This window comes from Leiobunum rupestre, chromosome 6 (genome assembly GCF_980474605.1).
Source record: "Leiobunum rupestre chromosome 6, qqLeiRupe1.1.hap1, whole genome shotgun sequence".
In the NCBI taxonomy this organism is placed as follows: domain Eukaryota; kingdom Metazoa; phylum Arthropoda; class Arachnida; order Opiliones; family Sclerosomatidae; genus Leiobunum; species Leiobunum rupestre.
The window spans coordinates 41,695,315-41,719,448 of record NC_143389.1 but is presented as its reverse complement, the minus strand read 5'-3'; the positions used below and the strand labels follow the sequence as shown (position 1 = coordinate 41,719,448).

Below are 24,134 nucleotides of genomic sequence, written 5' to 3'. Positions count from 1 at the left end.
TTATTTTACGAAGCGTATAACTACAGTTAAAATGTTAGAATTTAAGGCCATGGAGGCTTTTCTTCTGGCGAGTATGGTCTCCCAAATAGCGCACTTTTACCTCGATAATCCACCATTCGAAGTGTTTCAAGTTTATCTAAGTAATGCCCGATACCCATGCCAATAAGTGGTGCTGCTAAAGCGATCATTTTGATCGGTCGCATAGCTGCAGGAGGAATCGCTTGCCCTAAAACAAAATTAAACATTTCAGACTTTATATATTAATTCCCATTCTATGACTAAAGCCAAAATGATTACTTTTTTAGGCAATATCTTCTCTATTAGAGGCCTCTTTGAGTGATGCTTTCCAGCGTTGAGTACGGCTATAGTCGCCGTAAATGCACAAAGCAGTTATCGCTGGGAACAATATCACAAGCTTGTAACGTCTTAGTAAATTAAGAATCCCCAGAATACTCATAGCATTATACAACCCTGGAAAAAAGTAAAACATCATTAAAATCTAAGGCAAAACTAATATTTTATTAAAAAAGGTAAATGTTTTTAAAAAATTAACAGTAGCACAGATCGGCGCTTAGTAGGCGCTAGAGTTCCAGTCTGGAAGTCGCTAGTTAAGTACTGTGACCAAGGCTTAAAACATAATCCATCATACTTCTTAACCATCGCGAATTGATTAATGAAATTTCTCGACTCGATATACCTCCAAATTTGATCAAAAGTATCCCATACGCTTGGTGAAATTGTATAAGACTAAATAAATGTAGGTAATTATACTTACGATAAATGAAAGACAAACTTTCGTCCTTGGAAGCTAAGAAAACGGAAATCGATCTAACGTACTTGGACCTAGATGTCGTTGCTTGTCTCATCGTTTGTCCCGAACTAAGATGAAATGGCGCTCAATACAAATGCTATATTTTCGGAAGATACCAAAAACACATTCAAAAAGCAAGTGTAAAATAAGTGCTTTATTGTTCGATAAGGTACGCGTTAAAATACATCTTAATAAATAAAATGTTCAACAATAATAGGGAATAAGTCATATGATAAAATTATGAAGAGCGTCCGTACGAAAACCAATACGAAAGGCAAAAGATAGAAAAGGCTCCAGGAAACAAGAACCTCGAAACGTGGTCGATAATTAAGCATAGTCTCATCACCCTAATTTGTTTCTTATTCACTTCGTTGCCCGACTAGAAAATTGGGTTATAAAGAATCAGATTAAACTTTGTTACGTATCAACTAATGAAAAAGGAATTCCATACATTTAGTGGGTGCACCGATGAGCAATTTTGAATAGCAACTATTGTTGTATACTGCAGAAGCGTTAAAAATACGAAAGTGATACAGCCAATTATCCAAATATTAATGGCCATAATGTAGGAAACGGAAGGCATAGAGATGGAATATTGTAGAGTGACGATGGTCAACAAAGAGGTGACGCTCAGGGTAATTCTAGCAGGATGAGCGCCGGCCGGAATCCAGAAGGTGACGAAGGACATGAGTACCACCAAAATACTGGGGACGAAGCGATTAAGCAAAAAGTAGCCCAGGCGACGACTGAGTTTCACCTTGCCCATGATACAGGAATAGGTTCCTACAAATGGAAGATTACCGTGTCAAACTATGACACGAATGTCCAAAAAATTGTTACGATATTATCGTACCGATCTCGTAAACTCTGGTGCAGTCTTCGTGGGAGCTACTAATCACGTCAAACTGCGGCAACAATATATTCTTAGTCAATTTAAAATCCTTCCAAACAAGTTTTACCGTCTCTATCGTATGTTGTACTGTAACAAAGAGGGCTAGTATAATGGTAGACTCGTTTAAGGCGAGGAATAAGGCTTTTAGACTTACGACTCATAATGCTCAACTCGCACTCTTGTTGATCGTGTGGGTAGTGTCTCAAGTCCATCATGCAGTTCAGTTTTAAACCAAGCCTAAAATAATCCAACGGTGGAAATATATAGTCATTTCCGCTAAAAGGAAGGCGATTAAGTTCGTACCTGGAAGCGAGAAACACTTCGCTGTCGTTGTGTAAAATTAAGTACATGTACGGATTGATTATATTGTGTAATTTTCCATCTCGCGAATTCTTGAAGAAAGTGTCGGGAGTCCAAATCTCGTTTCGCCAATTAACGTCCAACACCACCTTGCCTTCCTTCTGATACTTTGGCGGTAACCGCAAGCGACTATCTCTCCAATATTGATGGAAGAAGACGTCCATATCGTACGACTGATTGACCAAATTCAAACTGGTCAGTTACCCAAATTGAACAGAGACGGGATATTAAATAAAAATTTAGTGTTTACCATATCTTTTTCGTTAACATTCCTCATGGTAAGAACGGAAGTGAAGATTTTGACTGTTACGGGTTTATCTGAAAATATAAAAAAGGCATTCAGCACCAACCCAACTTTGATTGTCATAGTAATTTCTTTACCTCCATGACGAGGTGGTTTGAGTTTGTCGTAATGTTTAGGTATGATGTCGTGAATGGAAACTGGTTCGTCCATATCCACAATGGGTGCACTGCAAAAGATTAATACTGCAATAAAAACGTTTAGAAGAAGAAAACAAAATCCACTTACTCGTTGAGGGTGGAATTTCCGACAGCAGCCAGCACTCCGGAGAATGTTAAGCAGGCGAACGTTAAAATTAAGTACATAACCATCACTTAGTTAGAAACGTAGCAAACTGTAAGATGGAAGACTCGTTTTAATTATCCAAAGAAGAGTATTAAGCGCCGTCACCCGACAACCCAGTGGACAGAACCTTTCTGCTCTCGCAGAGTTCGGAGTGCTTTATAAAATACTAAAGGTTTTTTTATCCGAAAAATCGAAGCCTCTTCGCCGTTTTAAAATTGAGTGTTTACTTTTTCTAGGAGAGTAAATGCTAGAAGAGTTGAAGCGCGTCTTCACTTTTCAAGGTCTATAATCAGTCTTTTAGGGAAAAAGAAGTGGTACCCTGGCTCTTTTAAATAGATTCGGGTGCCTCTTGGGGTGTTATTCTTTTGCTACCGGGTGAGAAATCTTAGCATACAGTCATTCAAAAAGAAAGATAAAGAACGAGAAACAGCCGGTGTATATAGGCGTCTTGACAAAATTTGTCAACATCGGCGAGTCATAAAAAAATGTTGCTATTACACCCGTTAATATATTCCGTTTTATATATTTTTGTTCGAATTTTACCTATATTGGAAAAATTGCGGGGTAAGCTGAAATGTCTCGAATCACCCAATCACTGTTTATTCAAGCCACGTCAGAGTAAATAGCCCTTACAATTTTAAATGGGGAAAAGCTCAGAATTAATATGCTAGCTTGACAAAATGTCTACGCAGCTATATTTGTGACGTCTTGACGTTTCATTTGATTATGTTGAGTGCTTAACCTGTCTAAATTGCGTAATTTTAATCCAAGAACTAAAGCTAGGATAATAGAAGTTAAACACAAAACGGGTAATATGACATTGTCATGGCAATCATTTCAATGTATATTGAAATGAAATTAAAACTATGTCAAGCTCACAAAGTTAAACATTTAAGTAATAAAAAATTAAACTATTTCTGGGTGAGTAAAAATATCTTCCCGATTTCCCCTACTGAGGTAATAGAACATACATAATTAAAAAAACCAAAGGTTAAAAACCAAATACGTACAGAAAACCGGTCATTGAAATCAATTCGGAGATTTTATATTCTATCATTATCCGTTGAAATATTAATATTTTAAAATTATTGACAACTACACGGCGCAATCATGTTGAGGTGCTACTGTTCAAATCGACTCTCTCGGTGTCGTGCGAGTGCGCGACAAAACATAATTCCGTTCCAAAATGAACACCTAAATTTACGAGAGCGGAAATCAATGTTAACGTCGAAAATCGTTCGAAAGCTATCTCGTTAGACTGAAACGGAAAGTTTTCGCGTCCAAAGAATAATATCGAAAATATAATATAAAAGTAACCTTCGTGATACTCCTTTTAATAGCTAACAATAACTAACGGAATGCATTGCGGAAGCTGGATAGACTTTACGTGATACGTTTTAATTAAGGCAGTATAGGGCGGTCCTACTACTAACTAGGTACGGTACCGAATTTCGGCAGACCACAAAATAATCAGGCCAGAGGGAGTTAAAGAGTTAAACATCGCGCAACGATATTTTACGTTTACTAGAGCGCAATTTCAACAGAAATTCTTAAAATGAAAAAGCTTGTTTGAGAAATGCCGCTAGATGGCGTAGTTTATAGAGGCGTGGCTTAAAACTTCAGAAGATGAACAATATCCGTAATACTTTCTAGAAGCTGCAATGCGTCATTTGGATTTGTCCTTTAAGATAGGATACGTTATAATCAACGCGAAACCAAACAGCAGTTATTTCAGGTATGGAATCCTACGAATGCACAAGAAGTATATGTGACAGGTTTCCACTACGCACGAACATGTCCCTATTTTCTAAATCGTGCAAACAAAATAAGCCTATTAAATGGGGTTGTTAGTCGAAATTGCCCTTAAGAAGTTAATATTTAATACCGTCTAGACCAATTTCATTTTCCCCGAATGCAATTTTTCGGAAGCGAAATTTACATAACACCGTTTTAATCTAAGAGTCTTAGCCCTCACGAAAACGTTGAAGGGGTACTATTAAGCATTAATTCTTTATAAAACAGTCAATGGTAGATTCGGAGATAGGACACAGACCCCTTTAGATAAGGTTCTTGCACTTTTATGACTAAATCGATGGGGAAAATATGCAGATTATGAATGCCACGCCATTTAACAGTTCCGCCCGTGATAGACTTTTAGAAGACACGCAAGAGCCGTAAGAATACTAATAGTCGTGGCTCTAGGTATAGGAATAATTTGTTGCCGGCAGGGTAAGCTCAATATTTCTAATCCACACCTGCCGTTTCCATAGAGACAAAGGACATTTAGGACAAAATATTTATTTTAAAGTGCAATCACGGAGAGGCGGTACTTTATGAAAACATAAACGAAATATTCATAACACCATTTCATCAAAAATTTTACAATCGTTAAGTGTTGTTTCGCTGGAAAATAACAACAGATATTGGGAAAACGCGGAAAAATTCTGACTCTTTGCCATTGCCTGAAAAATCACAAAATTTGATACCGTCAAATCAAAAGCACACGTGGGAGAAAGTTTTAGACTTGGATGGGCGCACTCCGAACATTTTAGAACCGGACGGAGCGTTTTGAGTCAGTATGAGTGGAAAATTTCCAAAAAATGAGGAGAAGAGCTGATTTATAGTCTCCTCTATAATTAGTTATTAATGTGCAAAATGCTCGAGAAGACAATTTTAGTATCGTCTGAAAGTGAGCGTACCAAAGAGATGACCGCTTCACCTATAATTATAAATTGAGCAAGATAAGAGCGGAGCTGTCATCTTTACTCTTAAGCTCTCTAAAAGCTGAAAGCATATAAAATCTACATTTTACATTGATTTTTCACAAGTTTATATTATTGGGGAAATATGTAATTTATGATAAGTTTTCGGTATTTTTATTGAGCTGAACGTGAAGAATCATTAGCTGTTATCAATTCGATTTTGCGCGAATGAGAGAGCGCGCAATTTCCTTTGAAAATTTAAGCAAGGTCTACTATTTACAGTGATTTTATCAAAACATGTATTCACCCGCTTTAAAATGTAGTTCCCTCTTTTTTGAGGCTCTTACACCGTAACACTACTCTTGTATGTTTTTAAATTATATTCTACAGTTTTTCACACAGTTATTCTTTTTTATTTCTGAAATATTGGTTTTTATTGAAGTGAAATTATTAATTAATTGGGCATTACCAAACCATCCTCAAATTCTATCCACATGCACTCTAAAGAAGCGCGATAACTTTACGAAAAGGGTACCAGTTCGGAGCAATTCTATCGGCTTTTTTATACTTTACTCCTATTTGCTTTTGGTATAATTATATTTACACCGAGAGAGTAATAAATTTCAATATTATATTATTACTACTATTTCTTTGTTTAACATTTACCATGACCTAGTTCAGGCATTTATCGAGAAATTAGACTCCCTTTAAGATTTTTTTGTCTTTACTGACTTGAATACGAGCTATAATCACTGGTATTTTAAATTACTATAAACAAACACTACATCAAAAAGACTAACGGTGTATGTATTGTAGCGTTCAAAACACGTACAAGCGAATTATATCAAATATTGCTTAAGATGATATATAGATATTCCGCGTTAGCTGTATCATTTCCCTTCCACGATGGAAACCCCGGTAGTTGGTGGAAAAGCCTTTTCGCGTTCTACCGAAATGGAAATAAGTCAATTACACTTTCGCGCGAGAATACGGAACTTGACATCCAGTCGTTCCTTTTCGGGGATAAATTCGCTATATTGAAAATGGCTAATGATTGGAAAGTTTCCGGTAGCGACGCCAGATGGAGCTAAGCAACATTACCGAATTCAATGAGTTGGACCAAGAATGTACTCGGGTTAACAGAAAATAAAAAAAATATATCCGCGAATGACTATTGTTAAAAAATACAAGTAAAGGGTCAATTTTAGCTACTATTACGAAACCCGCAACGCCATCTATTCGCGACCCAAACGACTCTAGCAGTGGCGTAACGGCGTTTGCTTCTCCGAGGTAGAGCCTATGATCTAGCGTCTGTTACAGACCAATTAAAAAGTCATAAGAACGTTTTTCTTAAATAAACTTATCAAAATATAAGCAAACGATGCCAAAATTATATCAAAATGCCAGTATCATTATTTATAAAGTAAAATTTTAATTACTTCTTATTTTAAGATCGTTTTCGAATAAATTTGGAAGTTTGGATGGAAGGGAGATAATGTATTTCGATGTATAGGATCGCTTTTTGTATCACTTTGGATGGATAGAAGGCGAACTGCTTCGAATTCCAGGATCACTTAGGGTAGACGTACAGCTAATCCTGTTGGGAATTCGAGAATAGCTTTGGGTGAACGATCAGCCATTTCCGATTCTGGAAATATTTCGTAGCATCGCTTTTCCATATAGATTTAAAAACGTTTAACAGTAAAAATTATAAATATGACCTAGTGCGGCTACGGTATTAAGTGTTATTTCAATTACCAACGAAACACGCCATAGTCAAACCTAAATTTATCATTCCTGGAAGTTCATTCGTGGAAGTACAGTCCTACGCCAGGCATCACGACACGCAATTATTCATTGCCGATAATTGCGTAAGATTTTCGAAGGAAATGGCGCGTTATTTATTAAATTTTAGTCTTTATTTCTTAAAAAGAACTGATAATTATTTTCACAGTAAATAAGACTTGGATCGTTCGAAAACACTAAGATTGATAACTTTGTTCCTCGCTACGCTTAGATTTTTTTGTTATCCCAGTTAACGGTTTTCTGGCTCCGGGCCCTGAATCAAACTCACGGAATTTTTTTCCTGCAAAATTTTCAGCCCACGAAACTCGAGATACTCTTTCGAGCGCGTCGCACCCCTGCGACCGCATGCAGTAGCTAGTTTTTAGTCGAACGTTAAGGACGACACTCGGCTCTCGGATTTTAGCAGTGCCAAAACAATATTCAATTCTAAAGCCTTGGTTGTGTCGTATCTTACGCACTTGGAAAAACTTTGCGATCTCAAATTAAGGTAAACAATTTAAACCGCGCCGTGTGATTTACAGTTTTCAAACCCACTAAAAATAGAATGTGTTTAGTTAATAAGAACCCCGTTACCAGTAACTACCTATTCGCGAGTTACACTAAAGTCTCCGTACAAACTTAACCCATTACAATCTCATTGACTGAACTGTTGGATAACCTTTAAGTGAAATAACTTTTAAATTTACTCAAATAATTGTCCTTGGTTTTCTTTACCTCTTAAAAACTAACAAAATAGCTCTTGAAGTACGATTAATAGAAATCTTTTCTTTACGTTTCTTGAAATGTTATTTTAAAGAGTGATAAAATCTTCAACTGTTTTTGCGTAGTCATTCTACACAGAGTACCGCGTTATAGTCTTAAATATTTCACCATTTTATTTTTAACGCGGAAGCTTTCCAAAACCGGAATTTAAAAACAACAAAAATTAACTACGATTTAAAAGAGAAAACGACCTTTTGTCATCGAAACGGTACAAACTTTCGTTTCAAAGTGACTAATCCTATTGGACGATTTCGTCGAATAATATAATAAAAAAGCCACGGGAAAGCGCTTCCTTATCTTTCGGGACTAAGACGAAGTCAAACTTAAAGAATTAATCTTGATTGGCATCCTGATTTCCAGCCAAAAATTATTTCTATAGCCAAAGACACAAACCGCGAGCGTCCAAATGGCACTAATGGCGTGGGATAGCTTTAAAAGTTTTAAGAATTCAAAAAGGAAATGACGTAAATTACTGTTAAAACATTCCCTCTATCGCGAAACATCTGAAATTAGGGTAAAGTCTAAGTAGCTGTCAGCCACTCGGATTTCTACGAGGTTTGTAAGGGATGTGGAACCAATTTCAAGCTGATGATTCACCGAAAGGCTGAGAAAGGGTCAAATCTACTTAGATACTAACTATTACTCGCTATCTGGTAATAGCGAGGTATTTAGCTCCTCTTTAAAGCGGTTCCTGCCAAAAACTATGATAAGCTCAATTAACTCGATGAAATGCGTTGCCAATTGCCAACATGTCGGGGAATAACCCATTCCGAATTGGAATTATTGGCGAAATTCTTGATATTTTTAAAACTGAAACATTCGTTAAAATAGGACGAAACTACTTATCTAGAAGATTAGTAAAATCACGCGCAATAAAAAAATTTGTACATGATTTTAAAATTAATTATCAAATTAAATGGATCTTGGGTCAGAAGTCTCGATATATAAGATTATTTAAATACGAAATATGATACGATTGGAAGTTTAGATATATAAGGGTATTTGAATACGAAATATGGAAAGATTGTATTTATTTCTTAATAATAATAATCGGTTAGGCTAATAGGCAAGGCACCACCAATTCAGCTTGTGACGTTCAATGATATTATTCCAGGTACAAAGATTTGTTTTTAAGAATACAGACCAATTTACAAAAACTGTGAAAACCCTTCCCAATTAGATAAAATTAAAAAAATTACGTGTATACTTTTACTTTAGCCGTAAATGCTTTTAAATTTAAAACTCTCGTGCAAAAACCTGCGTGATGAAGAAGCGATAAGGTCTGAAAACATTCGAGCTTAACAAGCCATTAGTCGAAACACGCGACAATTTTCTCGTTGTAGGCGTTGTAAATAATCTGGTAAGTTCTACGTTGAGAATAGAAACCAGTTCGCGGGTAAAAGCTACAAAATCGCCGCGGAGTTTGTAGAATCACCGTTGCCCGTTCGACTCGTTCTTATCGGAGATAATATAGACACGAACATACATTATTCGCGTTACCAGGGTAACGAGATCCCGGCCTCTGTTCTCCTCTCTAGTCGCTGCCTCTTCGGATCCCATCCTTGTCTGCAGGGGCCATCTAATGTTGGCACACGCGGCAGGATGCTCTAGCGGTTGCGATAGAAAGGAGAGACATCACTGGTAATCTTTCGCGAAGCCCACGCGAGTTAAGCCGCTACTTCAACAATGTGAACCAATATATAAAACCCTCTTTCGCGTGATATAATGAAGAGTAAGCAAAAGAGATCCCTCAGATTTCCTCACCGCGTACGCGAGTTCGCAATTTTAGACTGTTTCTATAATTCAGCCTTTGACACTCGCTCTTACGGGTAAGGTCGTTTGTTTTAGCCGATTCGGCAAAATGTATTAAATTTGCATATTACTAGAGTCAAGGTCTAAACCGGCGCTGCGGTCCATTCAAAGTTTGCCTTAGTTTATTAAACAAGCGATTACGAAGGGAATCGAATCACGTATCAAGGTAATTTTAACGTTTAATTATCTGTAACATATCACGTGATTTCGGAAAAAGAGGAACGCGACTACCTTTTTGATTTAATCTATACAGTACTAGTAATTTCATTAGTACTTCTACCTCTCGCGTGTAAACATTCCTTAAGTTGTGGACTTCATTTTATTACGTAATAAAAGTAGTTATAGGAATACACATACTTTTGTTATAGGCAAACGCGTGTTTGAAAAATTATGTCTCAACCGTCTTCGTGTTTACCATTTTATCATACAATTTAAATGGAAAAATATGGCGAGGTTTTAAATATTTCGTGCGGAATTGATCGTAGATATTACATCTTTCCAAATGATCACTGTTCAAATATTTAAACTTTTAAAGTCACTGCTTAGTAATAAATGTTCAGTAATGGCACATTATTATGCGCTGGACAGGCTACGATCCAACAATATAAAGTCATTTCACGTTTTCTAGACCGTGAATAACTTGTAAAAATAAACAGAGCTACATGTAGACATTAACGATTTTCATACGAAATTATCTCAGAGTTTGCTCTCTTCGGATACGGAATAACAACATTCAAATAAAGAATATTAGTAGTCTGTACTCGACGCCAATGATATTTGAAATCGACTAGATTTTTTATAATCAAAGATAAATTCAAGTTAACCTTGGTGAAGCTAACTATGCTTAACCAGAAGTATATACACGTACTTCCCCGTAGCGGATTGACTACCACGCGGTCTTGAGCTTTATTCGGGCCCCCTGACCTTTATCTAGCTTCTTCTCGGGCCGCCTGACCTTTATCTAGCTTCTTCTCGGGCCCGCCTGACCTTTATCTAGCTTCTTCTCGGGCCCGCCTGACCTTTATCTAGCTTCTTCTCGGGCCCGCCTGACCTTTATCTAGCTTCTTATCGGGCCCTCTGACCTTTATCTAGGTTCTTCTCGGGCCCCCTGATCACTATCTAGCTTCTTTTCGGGTCCGCATGACCTTTATTTAGCTTCATCTAGGGCCCCCTGACCTTTATCTAGCTTCTTCTCGGGCCCTCTGACCTTTATCTAGCTTCTTTTCGGGTCCGCCTGACCTTTATTTAGCTTCATATAGGGCTCCCTGACCTTTATCTAGTTTCTTCTCGGGCCGTCCGGTCCTTTGGGTAGTTTCGGGGCCCTAGGCTTAGCCTACGCAGCCAATTGGTTACTCAGCCACTGGTACCTCCGCACTTCACGGGTTCCCGCTAATTTTTAAAAATATGTTTTGTAAGAAAAATCGTTATTATAGTGATTTTTCTAAAATATTTCATCGACTAAATATGGTTTTAAATAATTAAATATCGTTAGATAGTGTAAATGGTACATTTAACATCGTTAGGCGGACTAATACACCCTTAAGTATGATGAAAAAATCGCAACCATTCGAAACTGCGTCAGGACTGCTAAGGTACATGTTTCATTCTTATGTCCTAAATACTTATCTTATTTTATATCACGTTAAAGTAAAATTGCGTTTACTGTTGGCCTGGAGATAAATCAATTGTCGGTTCAAATAAGGTTAGCTAAACTTTCAAAATATATTGAGTGAGACGCGTGTTCGGATTTACAATCGCAATGCCGCTTTATTTTAAGAGATAATGAGCAAGAGAAGAAAATCAAATCAGTCAGGTTTCTCATTGGTTCCCTAAAGCCGAGTTCCCACTTGACGAATTTTCGAGACTTTCGCGACCAATTTTCGAGACTTTCGCGACCAATTTAATTTTCGTCGTAGCTTTGAGCTTCACTAAATTTCACTCGCACGCGTCAATTCGCTTCGCGAAAACTGCATTTTTCGCTAAGTGGGAACTAGCCTTTAGACTGACGCCTTCGAAGGCGATTGAAGCTCACGCCGGTGATGTTTTTCCTTCCCCCAAATCGTGCCGGGGGGGGGGGGGGATTAGACCATGATCGTCTGACTATATGTGTTCGTACGGGTCCAAATTAAGCCGGGTTCGGGGTTAAGCTATCCCCGAATAAAATAAGTCGGGGTCATGTGTCAGAATTTATAGCCCGGTGGTACCGGTAAGATTAAAACCACACCACCGGAGTTCTATCAACAATGGGATGACCAACCCCTCACTTTGCACACAGCAGTGGTAATCGGCGAAAAATGTCGGGGGTTTTCGGGGTCGGGGTCGGGTGAAAATGTCGGGGGTAACTAAAAGAACCCAATAATTTCGTGGAAGAAGGTTTATAGTAAAACAAAATGACCAAATAAATAAGCTCCTTTTCCAATTCCAAAGTTCAAACTTCAAACAAACATTCCCGAAAATTAACCCCGAAACGTAACACCCCCGATTTTATTTTTTATCTTCGGTACCGGGGTCGGGTGAAAATGTCGGGGGTTTTCGGGGTCGGGGTTGGGGTCGGGGGAAAATGTCGCTGGTTTTCGGGGTCGGGTGAAAATGTCGGGGGTTTTCGGGATCGGGGTTGGGGTCGGGGGGAAATGTCGCGGTTTTCGGGGTCGGGGTTGGGGTCGGGGGAAAATGTCGGGGGTTTTCGGGATCGGGGTTGGGGTCGGGGGGAAATGTCGCGGTTTTCGGGGTCGGGGTTGGGGTCGGGTGAAAATGTCGGGGCTTTCGGGATCGGGGTTGGGGTCGGGGGGAAATGTCGCTGGTTTTCGGGGTCGGGTGAAAATGTCGGGGGTTTTCGGGGTCGGGGTTGGGGTCGGGGGAAAATGTCGCTGGTTTTCGGGGTCGGGTGAAAATGTCGGGGGTTTTCGGAATCGGGGTTGGGGCCGGGGGGAAATGTCGCTGGTTTTCGGGGTCGGGGGAAAATGTCGGGGGTTTTCGGAATCGGGGTTGGGGTTCGGGGGAAATGTCGGGGGTTTTCGGGGTCGGGGTTGGGGTTGGGGGAAAATGTCGCTGGTTTTCGGGGTCGGGTGAAAATGTCGGGGGTTTTCGGGGTCGGGGTTGGGGTCGGGGGGAAATGTCGCTGGTTTTCGGGGTCGGGGGAAAATGTCGGGGGTTTTCGGGATCGGGGTTGGGGCCGGGGGGAAATGTCGCGGTTTTCAGGGTCGGGGTTGGGGTCGGGTGAAAATGTCGGGGGCTTTCGGGATCGGGGTTGGGGTCGGGGGGAAATGTCGCTGGTTTTCGGGGTCGGGTGAAAATGTCGGGGGTTTTCGGGGTCGGGGTTGGGGTCGGGGGAAAATGTCGCTGGTTTTCGGGGTCGGGTGAAAATGTCGGGGGTTTTCGGGATCGGGGTTGGGGTCGGGGGGAAATGTCGCTGGTTTTCGGGGTCGGGTGAAAATGTCGGGGATTTTCGGGGTCGGGGGAAAATGTCGCTGGTTTTCGGGGTCGGGTGAAAATGTCGGGGGTTTTCGGGGTCGGGGTTGGGGTCGGGGGAAAATGTCGCTGGTTTTCGGGGTCGGGTGAAAATGTCGGGGGTTTTCGGAATCGGGGTTGGGGTTCGGGGGAAAATGTCGGGGGTTTTCGGGGTCGGGGGAAAATGTCGCTGGTTTTCGGGGTCGGGTGAAAATGTCGGGGGTTTTCGGGGTCGGGGTTGGGGTCGGGGGGAAATGTCGCTGGTTGTCGGGGTCGGGTGAAAATGTCGGGGGTTTTCGGGGTCGGGGTTGGGGTCGGGGGAAAATGTCGCGGGTTTTCGGGGTTGGGGTTGGGGTCGGGGTTGGGGTCGGAGGAAAATGTCGCGGGTTTTCGGGGTTGGGGTTGGGGTCGGGTGAGAATGTCGGGGTTTTCGGGGTCGGGGAAAATGTCGCGGGTTTTCGGGGTCGGGGTTGGGATCGGGGGAAAATATCGCGGGTTTTCGGGGTCGGGGGGAAATGTCGGGGGTTTTCGGGGTCGGGGTCGGGTCCCCGTACGAACACCACACTATAATCATTCTCCCGAAGTATAAATACATTCTTGATCTTTTTCCGTCGATTACCCAACCAAAAAACAGTCCCCGTTTTTTCAATGCGGTTGATAAAAGCAACCTTTAAGAAAACCAAATTTTCTCTCTTTATCTCGGCTTGTCTCTGGAAATATCACCCGCAGGTATTTTTCAACTAATTGATCCGCCGCGAAGAAAAGTGATGGGGAGCGGAGAGACACTAGCGCCGACACTTTCACCAGACACCGCGTTTGGTTACGTAAGGAACAAATCGGCCTGTAACGTTACTTATAAGCGTATAAAAGTAGTCGAAGTCGCAATAGCCAGTCGGTTACCGCAAAAAGAGGGGAACCTAAAAAAACGGATACGGTCGGACTAGCGACGAGAAAAATAAAAACAAGTTTAAAACAAACGGTGGAAACCGCGTCTAAAAATAAAAGTGGTGCCTTCTGGGGTGGGGAGATATTTTGGCAATACGGTTCGTTACGCTTCTATTTTACTTCGCGATTTTTCGTCGCGGTGTTTTTGAACCCGAAATTCTTTCCAGCATTCGCTTAAGATAGCGAAATTTGCTGATTTTTCATATATCGACGATGCATACTCCGGGAAAGATTTATCATTAAAATTTAGATTATTTTACTGTAAAATATTGTAATTTACTGTTGCGCCCGGAAATTGAATCGCAACGTTCACGCTATTTACCGTTTGAGTACCGTCTCCAAAGAAATTTAAAAATAATTTTGCTTTCTGGTTCGCGTGGATTTCAATTTATTGGCAAGCACACAGACGATTCTATTGTCAAGATAGAAATTCGAATGCGAAAGGAAGATGATTGAAATACGCTAGTTTCGTTGTTCAGTCGAAGGTTACCGAAAGGGTGAAGTTTGTTTTGGTTCGTAGCGAGCGTTCGGCTTGGCGCCTTTTATAATGAAATCGGGGCAAAAGTAATGCACACAAAGAGAACCGTGGCGTCTTGACAAAATAGGCCGCCGTCCAAAGTGATATATCTCGCGTCCTGACATTTTGTTTACTAAAAATATACTTCCTTCCGCTTGTTTGTTTCGATGTCATAGGATACGACCCCAAATTCAAGACGCGCCAAAACAATAACGGGGGTGTATTAGAATAGGATACCATATTAGACGGTGAAATATTTACGTTAACCAAACCGGATGACGTTATAGCTTTAAGATTCCAATTCCCAGTACGGTCTTTATTAAGGCATGTGCCTAGGTTTTCATTCCAAAAGGGGCAGTAGCGTCAATAAGGTTCTGGATCTCACGGGCTGTCAAACAGTGGCGTAGCCAGGATTTTGGTTTAAGGGGGGGGGGGCACACCATTGGAAAAAAGTTAAAAATAAAACAGATTTGTACGTACAACGTACCATACGTTGGGGGGGGGGGACACGTAACCCCTTTAACCCCGGGCTACGCCACTGGTGTCACCCACTGAGGGGGTGACACTGTAGGCATAATAAACGTATTTTTTTCCTCTTTCATTTGCTTTTCTTTTTCATGTTTTGTTATGGTTTACTACTTATGATACAGGCAGTGACATCATGAGTTGCCGCACCCGTTCACAACGTATTGAGATTGAATGTCACGGAACTGTATACAGCTTAGATGAGTGCCAACTAGCGCCTTATCTTTAAACTAGATTATTCCAAAAAATATTTTCATCTTCAAATCCATCAATAAAACGGCGTTGTTGATTTCATAACCAGAATTAAAATTGTACGTCCAATAGGCGATATTATAAAGTAAAGTGGCCTTGTTGTTTTGATGGGAAAGGCCACCTTCCACTATGCTTCAATTAGCTCTCCCACCAAAGAGCCTATGCATTCATCCATAGGCTTTGACTGTACTATTTCGTAGTCCCATATTAACAAGTTGAGCAAGCATATCTGACTTTATAATATCGCCTATTATTATTAATTAGTGCAACTGTTAGCACTTCCAAAATTATGACCAATACCTAAAAGGGCACCAAAATATGTTGCGTCTACTTATTCCGAGGGGGTAGCCACTTAAGAAATCTGGTGTACAAACAGTGAGAAATCGAAATAATTATTTCTGGAAATATAGGAAATATTGTAAATCCAGGAGAAATATGCGAAATCTAGGGAAATAAACGGAAATATTTTCGATATTTCTGGAAATCTCGAGAAATCGAAATAAATATTTGGACACCTAGAGAAATAAACGGAAATATTTGGAAATCAGAAATCTAATTTACAATTTTTTTCGAAGTGGCTACCCCCTCGACTCGGCGCCAGGATGTTTTTGGCACAAACTTTTATTTCCTAAACCTAACAAATTATAGCGATTCATATCCAGAATTTCGTTTACTTTGCTATTTGTAATGAAGTTTTGTAAAATTGTAAGGAATTTAAAAGTTTTCCCTAATTTTAAATATTATAGGTCCTATTTGAAATTCCATATACGCCATGGTCAAATTCACCTCCCCCCTGGCACCGCCACTGTCAGGGGCGTATTAACCATTAGGCAAAGTAGGCACGTGCCTAGGGCACCATTTTTCTAGGGGCACCAAAACTCTGATAAAGCCCCACTGTCCATGTACTTGGCTTGCCCCTAATCAAAATAACACCGAAAAGGTTTGGAGAAACTAAAATATATTTATTTATTATAAACCGATACGCCCCTCCTTAGCTGACCAATGCCAAGGGGCGCCAAATTTTTCTGTGCTTAAAGGCGCCGAAAGGGTTAATCCGCCCCTGGCCACTGTCCTTAAAGGGAGTATAAACCTAATCGTCTGCTAACCGGCGTTAAAGGGACTTTCAAGTGAGCTCTGAAGTCAATTTGAAATACGTCATTCGGTCGCCATTCGTTGTTGTTCACTTTCTGCGTAGAGAGGTGGCGCTAGTGTTCAGTGAAAATTTGAATTGAGTTGAGCTCACTTGAAAGACCCTTTATGACTTGTTTTAGATGAAATTATATCTAACTTAATGTAAAAATCGTGGATCTAGCCGAAAGTTTTAGACAGCTCTGTCATTACCATCACTTTCAATAGGGGAGTGCAACATCTCAAATTTCATCTAATACCAGGATTTTTATACATTATATTGGTCAGACACCGATTACATATTCAACGATATTCCGGCTATAGCCTTCACGGTCCATCACAAGGCGCTGCTAGTCACCCAAGCGTATCGCGTTTATACATTAAATGTAAAATAAATTCCTAAATATTTCCATCTGACAAACGTGACAATTACTCAAAGAAGCATACATAGAAAATATCAACTGAACACTTACCGTAGACACGCGAATAAACCGTAAAGGGAAAAGCGTCCGTCAGCGAAGATCCGTGTGTACTCCAAATACGAGTCTGTCCAGAATTATAGTTGCCTTTCGAAACTAAAGAGGAATTAAATGGAATTGTATACCGAAATATCGTGATGTCATCATTTTCTTCAAAGTTAAGGGGAAAACTTAGATCATACACCAGCTAGTTTAGTTGTTTCATTCAACACCGCGTCCCTCCCCCTATTGCCGCCCCCCCCCCGCTACTCAATTGAACCTTTCTTAGTATATCCAATCAACAAAGCTACCGACCCCACCCCCATTTCTTCCGTTCATTTTACGTCAGATTTAAAGCGAACCTAATCGAAAACTAGGGGTAAAGTAAATCGAACGCAAACTTAACCTACTCCGTTCTTTTCCGCTTCGCTATTCGTTAAGTTAACGATCCGTAATAGGTAGGTATCGCGTCGAACTGTCGAGGCCGAAGCGGGAAAAACGCTCTATTCAAATGAGCCTTCGCGTTGGAAAGGAACGCTCGCGTTAGTTTAGAGTCCGCTGCAACACGGCAATTCCAAATTCGCACAATGCCGAATCGTGCCGTCATTTGGTAAATGTAAAATTTATATTCGTTGAAATTATATATTTAGAATTTTAAAAGTAACAAATGACAAAGGAATGAGCGCAGGAAGGAAATAGGAGAGATTTTCTGTTTAAAAATCGTAACGAATTTTAACAGCAACGCGAGAGATTTAGCTGGTAATTTCGATTCGCGTTGGTGTTAGGTTTTACCAACGACAGGATGCTATAATCGCGATTACTATTTTACAATCAAACGTTAACTTATTGGCCAAAGCGGTGAGTTCATGTAGTTTCATTAGTGAAGTATTTTTGTTCTTATTGGCACTTCCGTTAAATATCGCGGTTATAATTGTATTTAAAAAAGGCCGCTAAAGAACTAAACTAATGACCACCATAATTTAAATTCTGGTAATGAAGCTTTCGAAAAAAATATAAAAAATAATTCACTTGGGATATTCCGGTGGCTCTTGGTTTGGAAGTTTAGAAGACATTTAACGTTAATGATACTTAAAAGTAGCTCTCCTAAGCGAGTCTGACAACAACGGCTTATATTAAATTAAAATAATTAAATTCGTAGAATATTCAAGAGACGCGCTTTCGTAAGATCGCGAAGGACTATTTCAGTATAATTATTCTTAATAACTTGTATTCGCGCGAATTAAATTTGAATAACATAAACTAATTAAACTTAACCTTCAGAATCTTCTACGAAATTAAAACCGGTACGATATAACAATGACATCACCTGTCCGTACAGACAAAAATCTCACCGCATCATCAAACTGTCTTTGTTTTAAACAAAAATATCTTCTAGGTCGTGGCGGAGTTTTACGCAATTACCCATTTCTTTTATTTAGTTAGGCTTAGTGGAATTCCAAATAAAAAAAATCCTGAAAGTTAGAAAGAGTCGATTCAAAAGAAAATGAAATTTCTGCCCCCTGCTGGTCACCCCCACCCGTTGATAGTCGAAAAAACTTTCTCAGTCGGAAAAGGGGTCATCCTTCATGGTCAGCTGACGTCATTCCTCCCTCCATTCTACCTGGGAACCGCCGTTGATTGTCCCCATTAAATTCACTCCATCCGTCATGACGTAATCCCCCGATGCCTAGTCACTTCAAAACCGTAGCCCGTTTAGCCTTTCTCGAGGAATGGCATCCGTGCGGATCTTAAGCTCGAGGGAAGGCTAAGAGTGTTTGTTACGGAGTTGCGCTATAAGTCAAGCTCCATTTCTTTCATTTGTTGATTTTCGTAAATTCCCCGCAGGCTGATCGAGACCGAAATTTCAGTATTATTACGCTGTCAACTTTTCGTGAATTCCTTGAACGTTCGCTATAAACTTTAAAATGTTGAGTGGCGGTAAAAACCCAGCGGAAATTAGTATGAGTGGTCCCTTAATTTAACTCCCCGCGAACTTTTAAACCTTTTTAATTTTTAAAATCTAAAAAGCAAATGGAAATTAAATTTACAAATTACAGAAGGAAATTTAGGTTTAATTTAATTAATCAGTTCGTATCTGCGTCTATATCTTCATTTGTTACGCCAAAATGGTTTGTACATTGTATACAATATAGATTTGATGAATGTCAATATTTAGGATATAACCAGTCCAAAACCAACTCGGTACCAATTCTCAGGAGGGATTTAAAGCGCTTATTTGTATATTAAATCAATATATCGTATTTATTTATCTAATTACGTCCTTTAAATTCGTCAAACTAAAGGGAAAAGTTCGCGCCAAATTTATAATTTGTATTACAAACTTTCTTTTTGATTCAACCACCCAGAACCCAAAGCTCGTAAAATTTTATCACGCAAAACCGAGGGGCTGATCACTCCGCGTAATCGGTGTACTAATGGGATTACGCGTAATTTTTGAAGTCCCTGCCTTTGGCAATGCTAATCTAAGCGAAATCCGGTGTACAGACTTTCTAAGAGTGGTTAGCCCCTCGCGCAAAACCGATTACGCCTATATTTCAATAATTTACCCTCAAGAACATATTTCGGAGCTTTATAGCAATACCAAACGCATTATTTATCTATTTGTTTATACAAAAACCGATCGTAGATCTTCCACTTATATAAATATCGCTTTATTTATTCTCGCAGAAAACTGAAATGTCCCGAATTTGACGTCTGAAGAAGCGAGGATCTATCTGTTTTCTCAAAATGGCCAACATTTCTTTCATATTTCTACTCTTCGCATTTTTGGTCCAATGGTAAGGCGGCAAGTTCACCCGGACTTTTCTATCCATTATTTACATTGGCAATAAAAACCCTACTCCGTGACCTTAGTCGGAAGTCCCCGCCTGCAATTCCCACTGCAACTATATAAAAAAAAATCCCCAAACGTAAGAAATTCAAACTATTTAGGTATTTTTGTCCCGTAGAAAGGAAAACTATATAATCATTCGGAATAATATATAAAGGATAAGATATAATCAAAAATGCATTCAGGTATTTGAATACATTCGTGATATTATTATATCTTTGTCATGGTGTATAATAGTATTTATTTTTTACTATATTCGCGAAATATGGCATAAAATCAACGTAGTTTATAAGTGGTAAAAGTGTCTTTTATTTACATTTTAGCTGGAACGTAGAAGGCTTGCTCAAGTTATCAGAAATTGTTCAAAAAAACTACGATAAGCTCGAACCACCCAAGGGTGAAAATGGTAAACTCATTTGCCTATGTATTTGTTTATCAAAACAGTTCGCGAACGAAAGAACGTGCGAGGAAAGTTCAATTTGGACGCTGACGTTGCCATAGGGTATTTTCCCCGCATTGCCATAAAATCATACGCGTAAATGGTGGACGCACGCGAATCGTGAAGACGCCGAAAAGCAACATTTAAATCGCTTCTTTGTTATTTTGGACAGGTGGTCCCGTGCACGTGGACGTTGCCGTGAGCATTTTGACCCTTCGTGGACTGGACGCGACGCAGCTGGTAAGACTAAATAAACCCCCCCTATACGTTCCCTTCCCATTAACGTATGTGATCGTGGCTAAGACTGTTGTCACTGTGAAATCAGTAATTCCATCATCACCTTAGTCACCATAATCTATAGCAGCGTAATTTACGAACGTGTTTGGTAAAAAGCACGGTATAAGATGTATAGCTGTAAATGATGTATTTAATTTAGGATAATCATTGATTATAAACTTTCTTTGGTTCTTTGGTTCATGCCATCCATGGATCATACCTCGTTAAAAAACAACAGCTCAATTCTATGGTAGGAACGTCAACTTTATTAAATTTAGTTAGCGCGAACCAAATTAGTTCCTACCGAAGGATAATACGTTTAATTAAAACGACCGTGAATATATTAAAAGTCAAATTTTTATAAACGTAATTAAAAGCAAATATTTTAAGACAAAAGCAACGGTAATTAGTGTCTTTGAATGTTTTGGATCAAAGGGGCAGCTACGCGATGTTAGGAAATCGAATCTCTGTATAAAGTCATATGTAACATTTTCATGGAAAACAGTTCAATGAGACCTTGTTTCACAAGGAAAATTTAAAATTCTTATATTCCTTGCGTTATTGAAAAGGTTACTATGGAAACTAAATCTCGTGATCGCGATCGAGGCACCAGCTAAAATAAAGTCGGTGACGCGTTTTGTCGCCACGGAAGCGAATGCTACGTAATATCCCGTGAAAAAGGTTTCATTAAAGAAAATACGTTTACGGAATACACACATGAGTGAATATGCTACATACGATAAAACCAAAGGCGGAATCCAAAAACATTCCAAGATCATCCATAGGAAAAAATCGAAAATTAACAGAAACTGATAATATGTATGGATATTATAATAATAAGAATTATAACATTGTCTTCCAGTCGTACGAGACGGACATCTTTTTCCATCAATACTGGAAGGATGATCGCATCAAACTACCGAATGATTTCCACGAAAATAAGGTCATCATGGACCCCAAGTGGAAAGACGAGATCTGGACGCCGGACACCTTCTTCAAAAACTCCAGGGATGGCAAAGTGCACAATATCATCATACCCTACGCTTACATGACGCTCGACAACAACAGCGTCATATTTTTCGCCTCCAGGTTAGTCATTCTCAAAACGCATCCCTTTTTTAGAGACCTTCAAACTAAATTACGTTCTACGGTATTCCTAGATTGTCTTTGAAACTAAACTGCATGATGAATTTGGCTCGTTTCCCCCACGATCAACAAGAATGCGACATTAGTATCATGAGCCGTAAGTCTGAACACAACCGTTCCACCAAGAGTACGTGTATATATCTAAGAGTATTTTGCAGTTCAACATAACACGGAAAAAATGATACTCAACTGGAAGACGTTCTACATCACTAAGAACACCTTACTGCCTCAGTTTAAGATCATCGGCAACTCATCCGAAGACTGCACGAGGACGTACGACATTGGAACCTTCTCTTGCTTGGTTGGTAAAATCCGTTTAAAGCGGCGCATAGGATATTACTTAATCAACCGCTTCGTGCCGAGCATCTTAATTGTGATCATGTCCTTCGTCACCTTCTGGATTCCTCCGACGGCTTACCCGGCTCGAGTGACATTGAGCGTCACTTCGATCCTGACCATCGTGACGCAACAATACCAGAGTTCCATGCCGGCAGTCTCTTACGTCATGGCCCTGAACGTCTGGATCATGGGCTGCATCGGGTTTGTCTTCTTCACCTTGTTAGAGTACGCGCTAGTCGTTGTCCTAATGGAATACAAGTCAGCGGACCACCAGTCCTGCCAGAGCCTTTTCGTAAGTAATCCAATTATGTATCCGAAATATTGTTTATATTATTGATAATGGTTTAATATAACGATATTCCGTATTTTCTGGCAGTATTTCGGTTTCTGCAAACGAAGATCGTCTTGGAACTTGAAGAAGGAAGAGGACGATGCTGGAGTACCCAACGAAACACCGCCACCAGCCATTCCTAAACACATGCAAGTGGACAGAGCTTCGAGATTCTTCTTTCCCTTGTGTTTCGTCATTTTCTTCCTGAGTTATTGGCTATATTTCGCCGCTATTAAACTCGCGGGCCAGTGAATGGAACCACCGAGTACTGGTCAATTATTTCCTTCACTCTATTCGAATTTACAATTGAGGAGAGAAAGAGAGACGAGGTGTAGTCTCTTAAAAAGCATATCTCAGCGAACTTATATTTACAAGTGTGAACGTTGCCATTTTGAAATGAGTTTGTCGTTAGCTTAGCCGTATTTTTCCAGCTTTGACGCGGTGAGGGGATAAAAAATTTCAATTCCTTGTCATTGATTTTCGATTAACGAAACTCCCACAAGCGGACAATTTAGATAGCCGGGATGAATAACCCATAATATTGCCATATGAAATATGATTTAATGACTAATGTATACTTGTTGACGATTCAATCCGGTTCGTTTCAGCTTATACCCGTACCTGTACTTACCGCCAAATTAACTAAATATTTCTTAAAAACGCCTTCTCAAAAATATACCGTACTTTTGAATATTTAAAACTTTATCTTCTATATCTCGCACATTTTTTGCCGGTAGCTATAAATATCTATTTCTATAATCATGTTTACTATATCAAATATATTTATATTTGTGATATTCTTAGTATATTTTCGATGCGATTGAGACTTAAAAACGTTTATGAACTTATGGCACAAAAATTGTAAATAATTACAAGCTCCTTAAACGTATCCGCGTATCGTCACGACAAAATGAATTTACGAAAATTTACACATTCTGGAACGTATCTCAATTGTTTTGTTCCCTCAACAACGATATTTTAAATCCAAATATGATATGACGCTCAAAGATATTGATCTGAGAAAGTTTTCTCGATAATTTTCGTTCCCTCGAACCTTTTGAATCTTTTTGCCTTTTATCGCGGGTTGTATTTATAAATACGCGATGGAATAAGTTGATATTACTTTTAAGAATAAGTTGATTTTAGATTGTTTTTGAAATAAAGTTTTTAAATTAATATTCTAAATTTTGTTACTTCTTACATAAACTATTAGCCTCGGAGCATTAGGTTTACGAATTGGGGGAATAACCGGTCATATCAAAACTACAAGCGGTTCAATTTCGATCCGAGTAGTTGACCCATCGTATAGACCACGTCGGAATAATAGCTAAGCGGTTCTATCCCCAGATTGAGCGGTTCGAGGAAATAATACAGTAGGCCGATTTCGAGTCGCGTAGTCGTCTCGTACATTGCCGTGTTGCCTAATTGGATTAAAGACGATTTAGGATCATGTAAGCCTGGCTCGCGTTCCCCCGCGTAGTATTAAGAAACCTTTTTCTCCGGCTTACCGAATTTCTTCCCGCGTAGAGAGAAAAGGCGCCTGAAGTGCAGCTACAACAAAGATGGTGGAAGTCCATCGGGGCCCTCCTATTGGGCCTCATTAATGATAGCGCCGATTCCTTCACAGTCGCTATTTCGCGTCACAATTTAAATGAAACGTAGAAAGAACAAGCGCAGGGTGTTACGATTGATTTGGGAGCTCGAGATTTTGTGAAGGACATTGCCGGACCCCGATGGTCGGTAAGAGAC

The 24,134-nt window shown here is 39.6% G+C and overlaps 3 protein-coding genes across 8 annotated transcripts; 1 reads left to right on the top strand and 2 right to left on the bottom strand.

The window, feature by feature from the left end:
• Positions 1–47: 47 nt before the first annotated feature.
• LOC149940997 (uncharacterized) lies at positions 48–869 on the bottom strand. Of its 2 annotated transcripts, none has more exons than XR_016481276.1 (3): positions 698–716; positions 298–471; positions 48–226 (listed from the first exon to the last, which is right to left on the bottom strand). XR_016481276.1 is itself a non-coding variant. In XM_090178450.1 (3 exons), exons 1-2 carry the CDS (start codon positions 864–866, stop codon positions 302–304), a joined length of 261 nt encoding a protein of 86 aa, XP_090034576.1. In that variant the 5' UTR covers positions 867–869; the 3' UTR covers positions 48–226; positions 298–301. The 2 variants fall into 2 exon arrangements, 1 of the variants encoding a protein (XP_090034576.1); XM_090178450.1 differs by lacking the exon at positions 698–716 and adding an exon at positions 776–869.
• A 79-nt stretch (positions 870–948) lies between these two features.
• LOC149940996 (glutamate-gated chloride channel alpha-like) lies at positions 949–17,067 on the bottom strand. 3 transcript variants are annotated; one of them, XM_090178428.1, is made up of 9 exons: positions 17,019–17,067; positions 2,593–2,698; positions 2,445–2,533; positions 2,314–2,381; positions 2,007–2,236; positions 1,858–1,940; positions 1,665–1,790; positions 1,263–1,594; positions 949–1,190 (listed from the first exon to the last, which is right to left on the bottom strand). In XM_090178428.1, exons 2-9 carry the CDS (start codon positions 2,673–2,675, stop codon positions 1,050–1,052), a joined length of 1,152 nt encoding a protein of 383 aa, XP_090034554.1. In that variant the 5' UTR covers positions 2,676–2,698; positions 17,019–17,067; the 3' UTR covers positions 949–1,049. The 3 variants fall into 3 exon arrangements, with proteins under 3 accessions (XP_090034554.1, XP_090034552.1, XP_090034553.1); XM_090178426.1 differs by lacking the exon at positions 17,019–17,067 and adding an exon at positions 3,660–3,829; XM_090178427.1 differs by lacking the exon at positions 17,019–17,067 and adding an exon at positions 2,777–3,011.
• LOC149940995 (glycine receptor subunit alpha-2-like) lies at positions 7,488–23,510 on the top strand. Of its 3 annotated transcripts, XM_090178423.1 has the most exons (9): positions 9,669–9,748; positions 9,806–9,897; positions 19,692–19,801; positions 20,178–20,260; positions 20,466–20,533; positions 21,432–21,658; positions 21,730–21,812; positions 21,874–22,346; positions 22,431–23,510. In XM_090178423.1, the coding sequence occupies exons 3-9, from the start codon at positions 19,752–19,754 to the stop codon at positions 22,635–22,637; spliced, it is 1,191 nt and encodes a 396-aa protein (XP_090034549.1). In that variant the 5' UTR covers positions 9,669–9,748; positions 9,806–9,897; positions 19,692–19,751; the 3' UTR covers positions 22,638–23,510. The 3 variants fall into 3 exon arrangements, with proteins under 3 accessions (XP_090034548.1, XP_090034549.1, XP_090034550.1); XM_090178422.1 differs by lacking the exons at positions 9,669–9,748; positions 9,806–9,897 and adding an exon at positions 7,488–7,644; XM_090178424.1 differs by lacking the exons at positions 9,669–9,748; positions 9,806–9,897 and adding an exon at positions 17,597–17,613.
• Positions 23,511–24,134: the final 624 nt, after the last annotated feature.

What these genes read in the sequence shown, in the direction of transcription:
- LOC149940995 (XM_090178422.1), top strand. Translation starts at nt 19,752, where the DNA reads ATGGCCAACATTTCTTTCATATTTCTACTCTTCGCATTTTTGGTCCAA. An exon ending in TTCGCATTTTTGGTCCAATG is followed by an intron (nt 19,802 to 20,177) that starts GTAAGGCGGCAA and finishes TTTACATTTTAG; the next exon opens with CTGGAACGTAGAAGGCTTGC. An exon ending in AGTCCTGCCAGAGCCTTTTC is followed by an intron (nt 22,347 to 22,430) that starts GTAAGTAATCCA and finishes ATTTTCTGGCAG; the next exon opens with TATTTCGGTTTCTGCAAACG.
- LOC149940997 (XM_090178450.1), bottom strand. Translation starts at nt 866, where the DNA reads ATGAGACAAGCAACGACATCTAGGTCCAAGTACGTTAGATCGATTTCC. An exon ending in AAGTTTGTCTTTCATTTATC is followed by an intron (nt 472 to 775) that starts GTAAGTATAATT and finishes ACTTTTTTCCAG; the next exon opens with GGTTGTATAATGCTATGAGT.
- LOC149940996 (XM_090178428.1), bottom strand. Translation starts at nt 2,675, where the DNA reads ATGGTTATGTACTTAATTTTAACGTTCGCCTGCTTAACATTCTCCGGA. An exon ending in CACCAGAGTTTACGAGATCG is followed by an intron (nt 1,595 to 1,664) that starts GTACGATAATAT and finishes TTCCATTTGTAG; the next exon opens with GAACCTATTCCTGTATCATG. An exon ending in CATCGGTGCACCCACTAAAT is followed by an intron (nt 1,191 to 1,262) that starts GTATGGAATTCC and finishes CCAATTTTCTAG; the next exon opens with TCGGGCAACGAAGTGAATAA.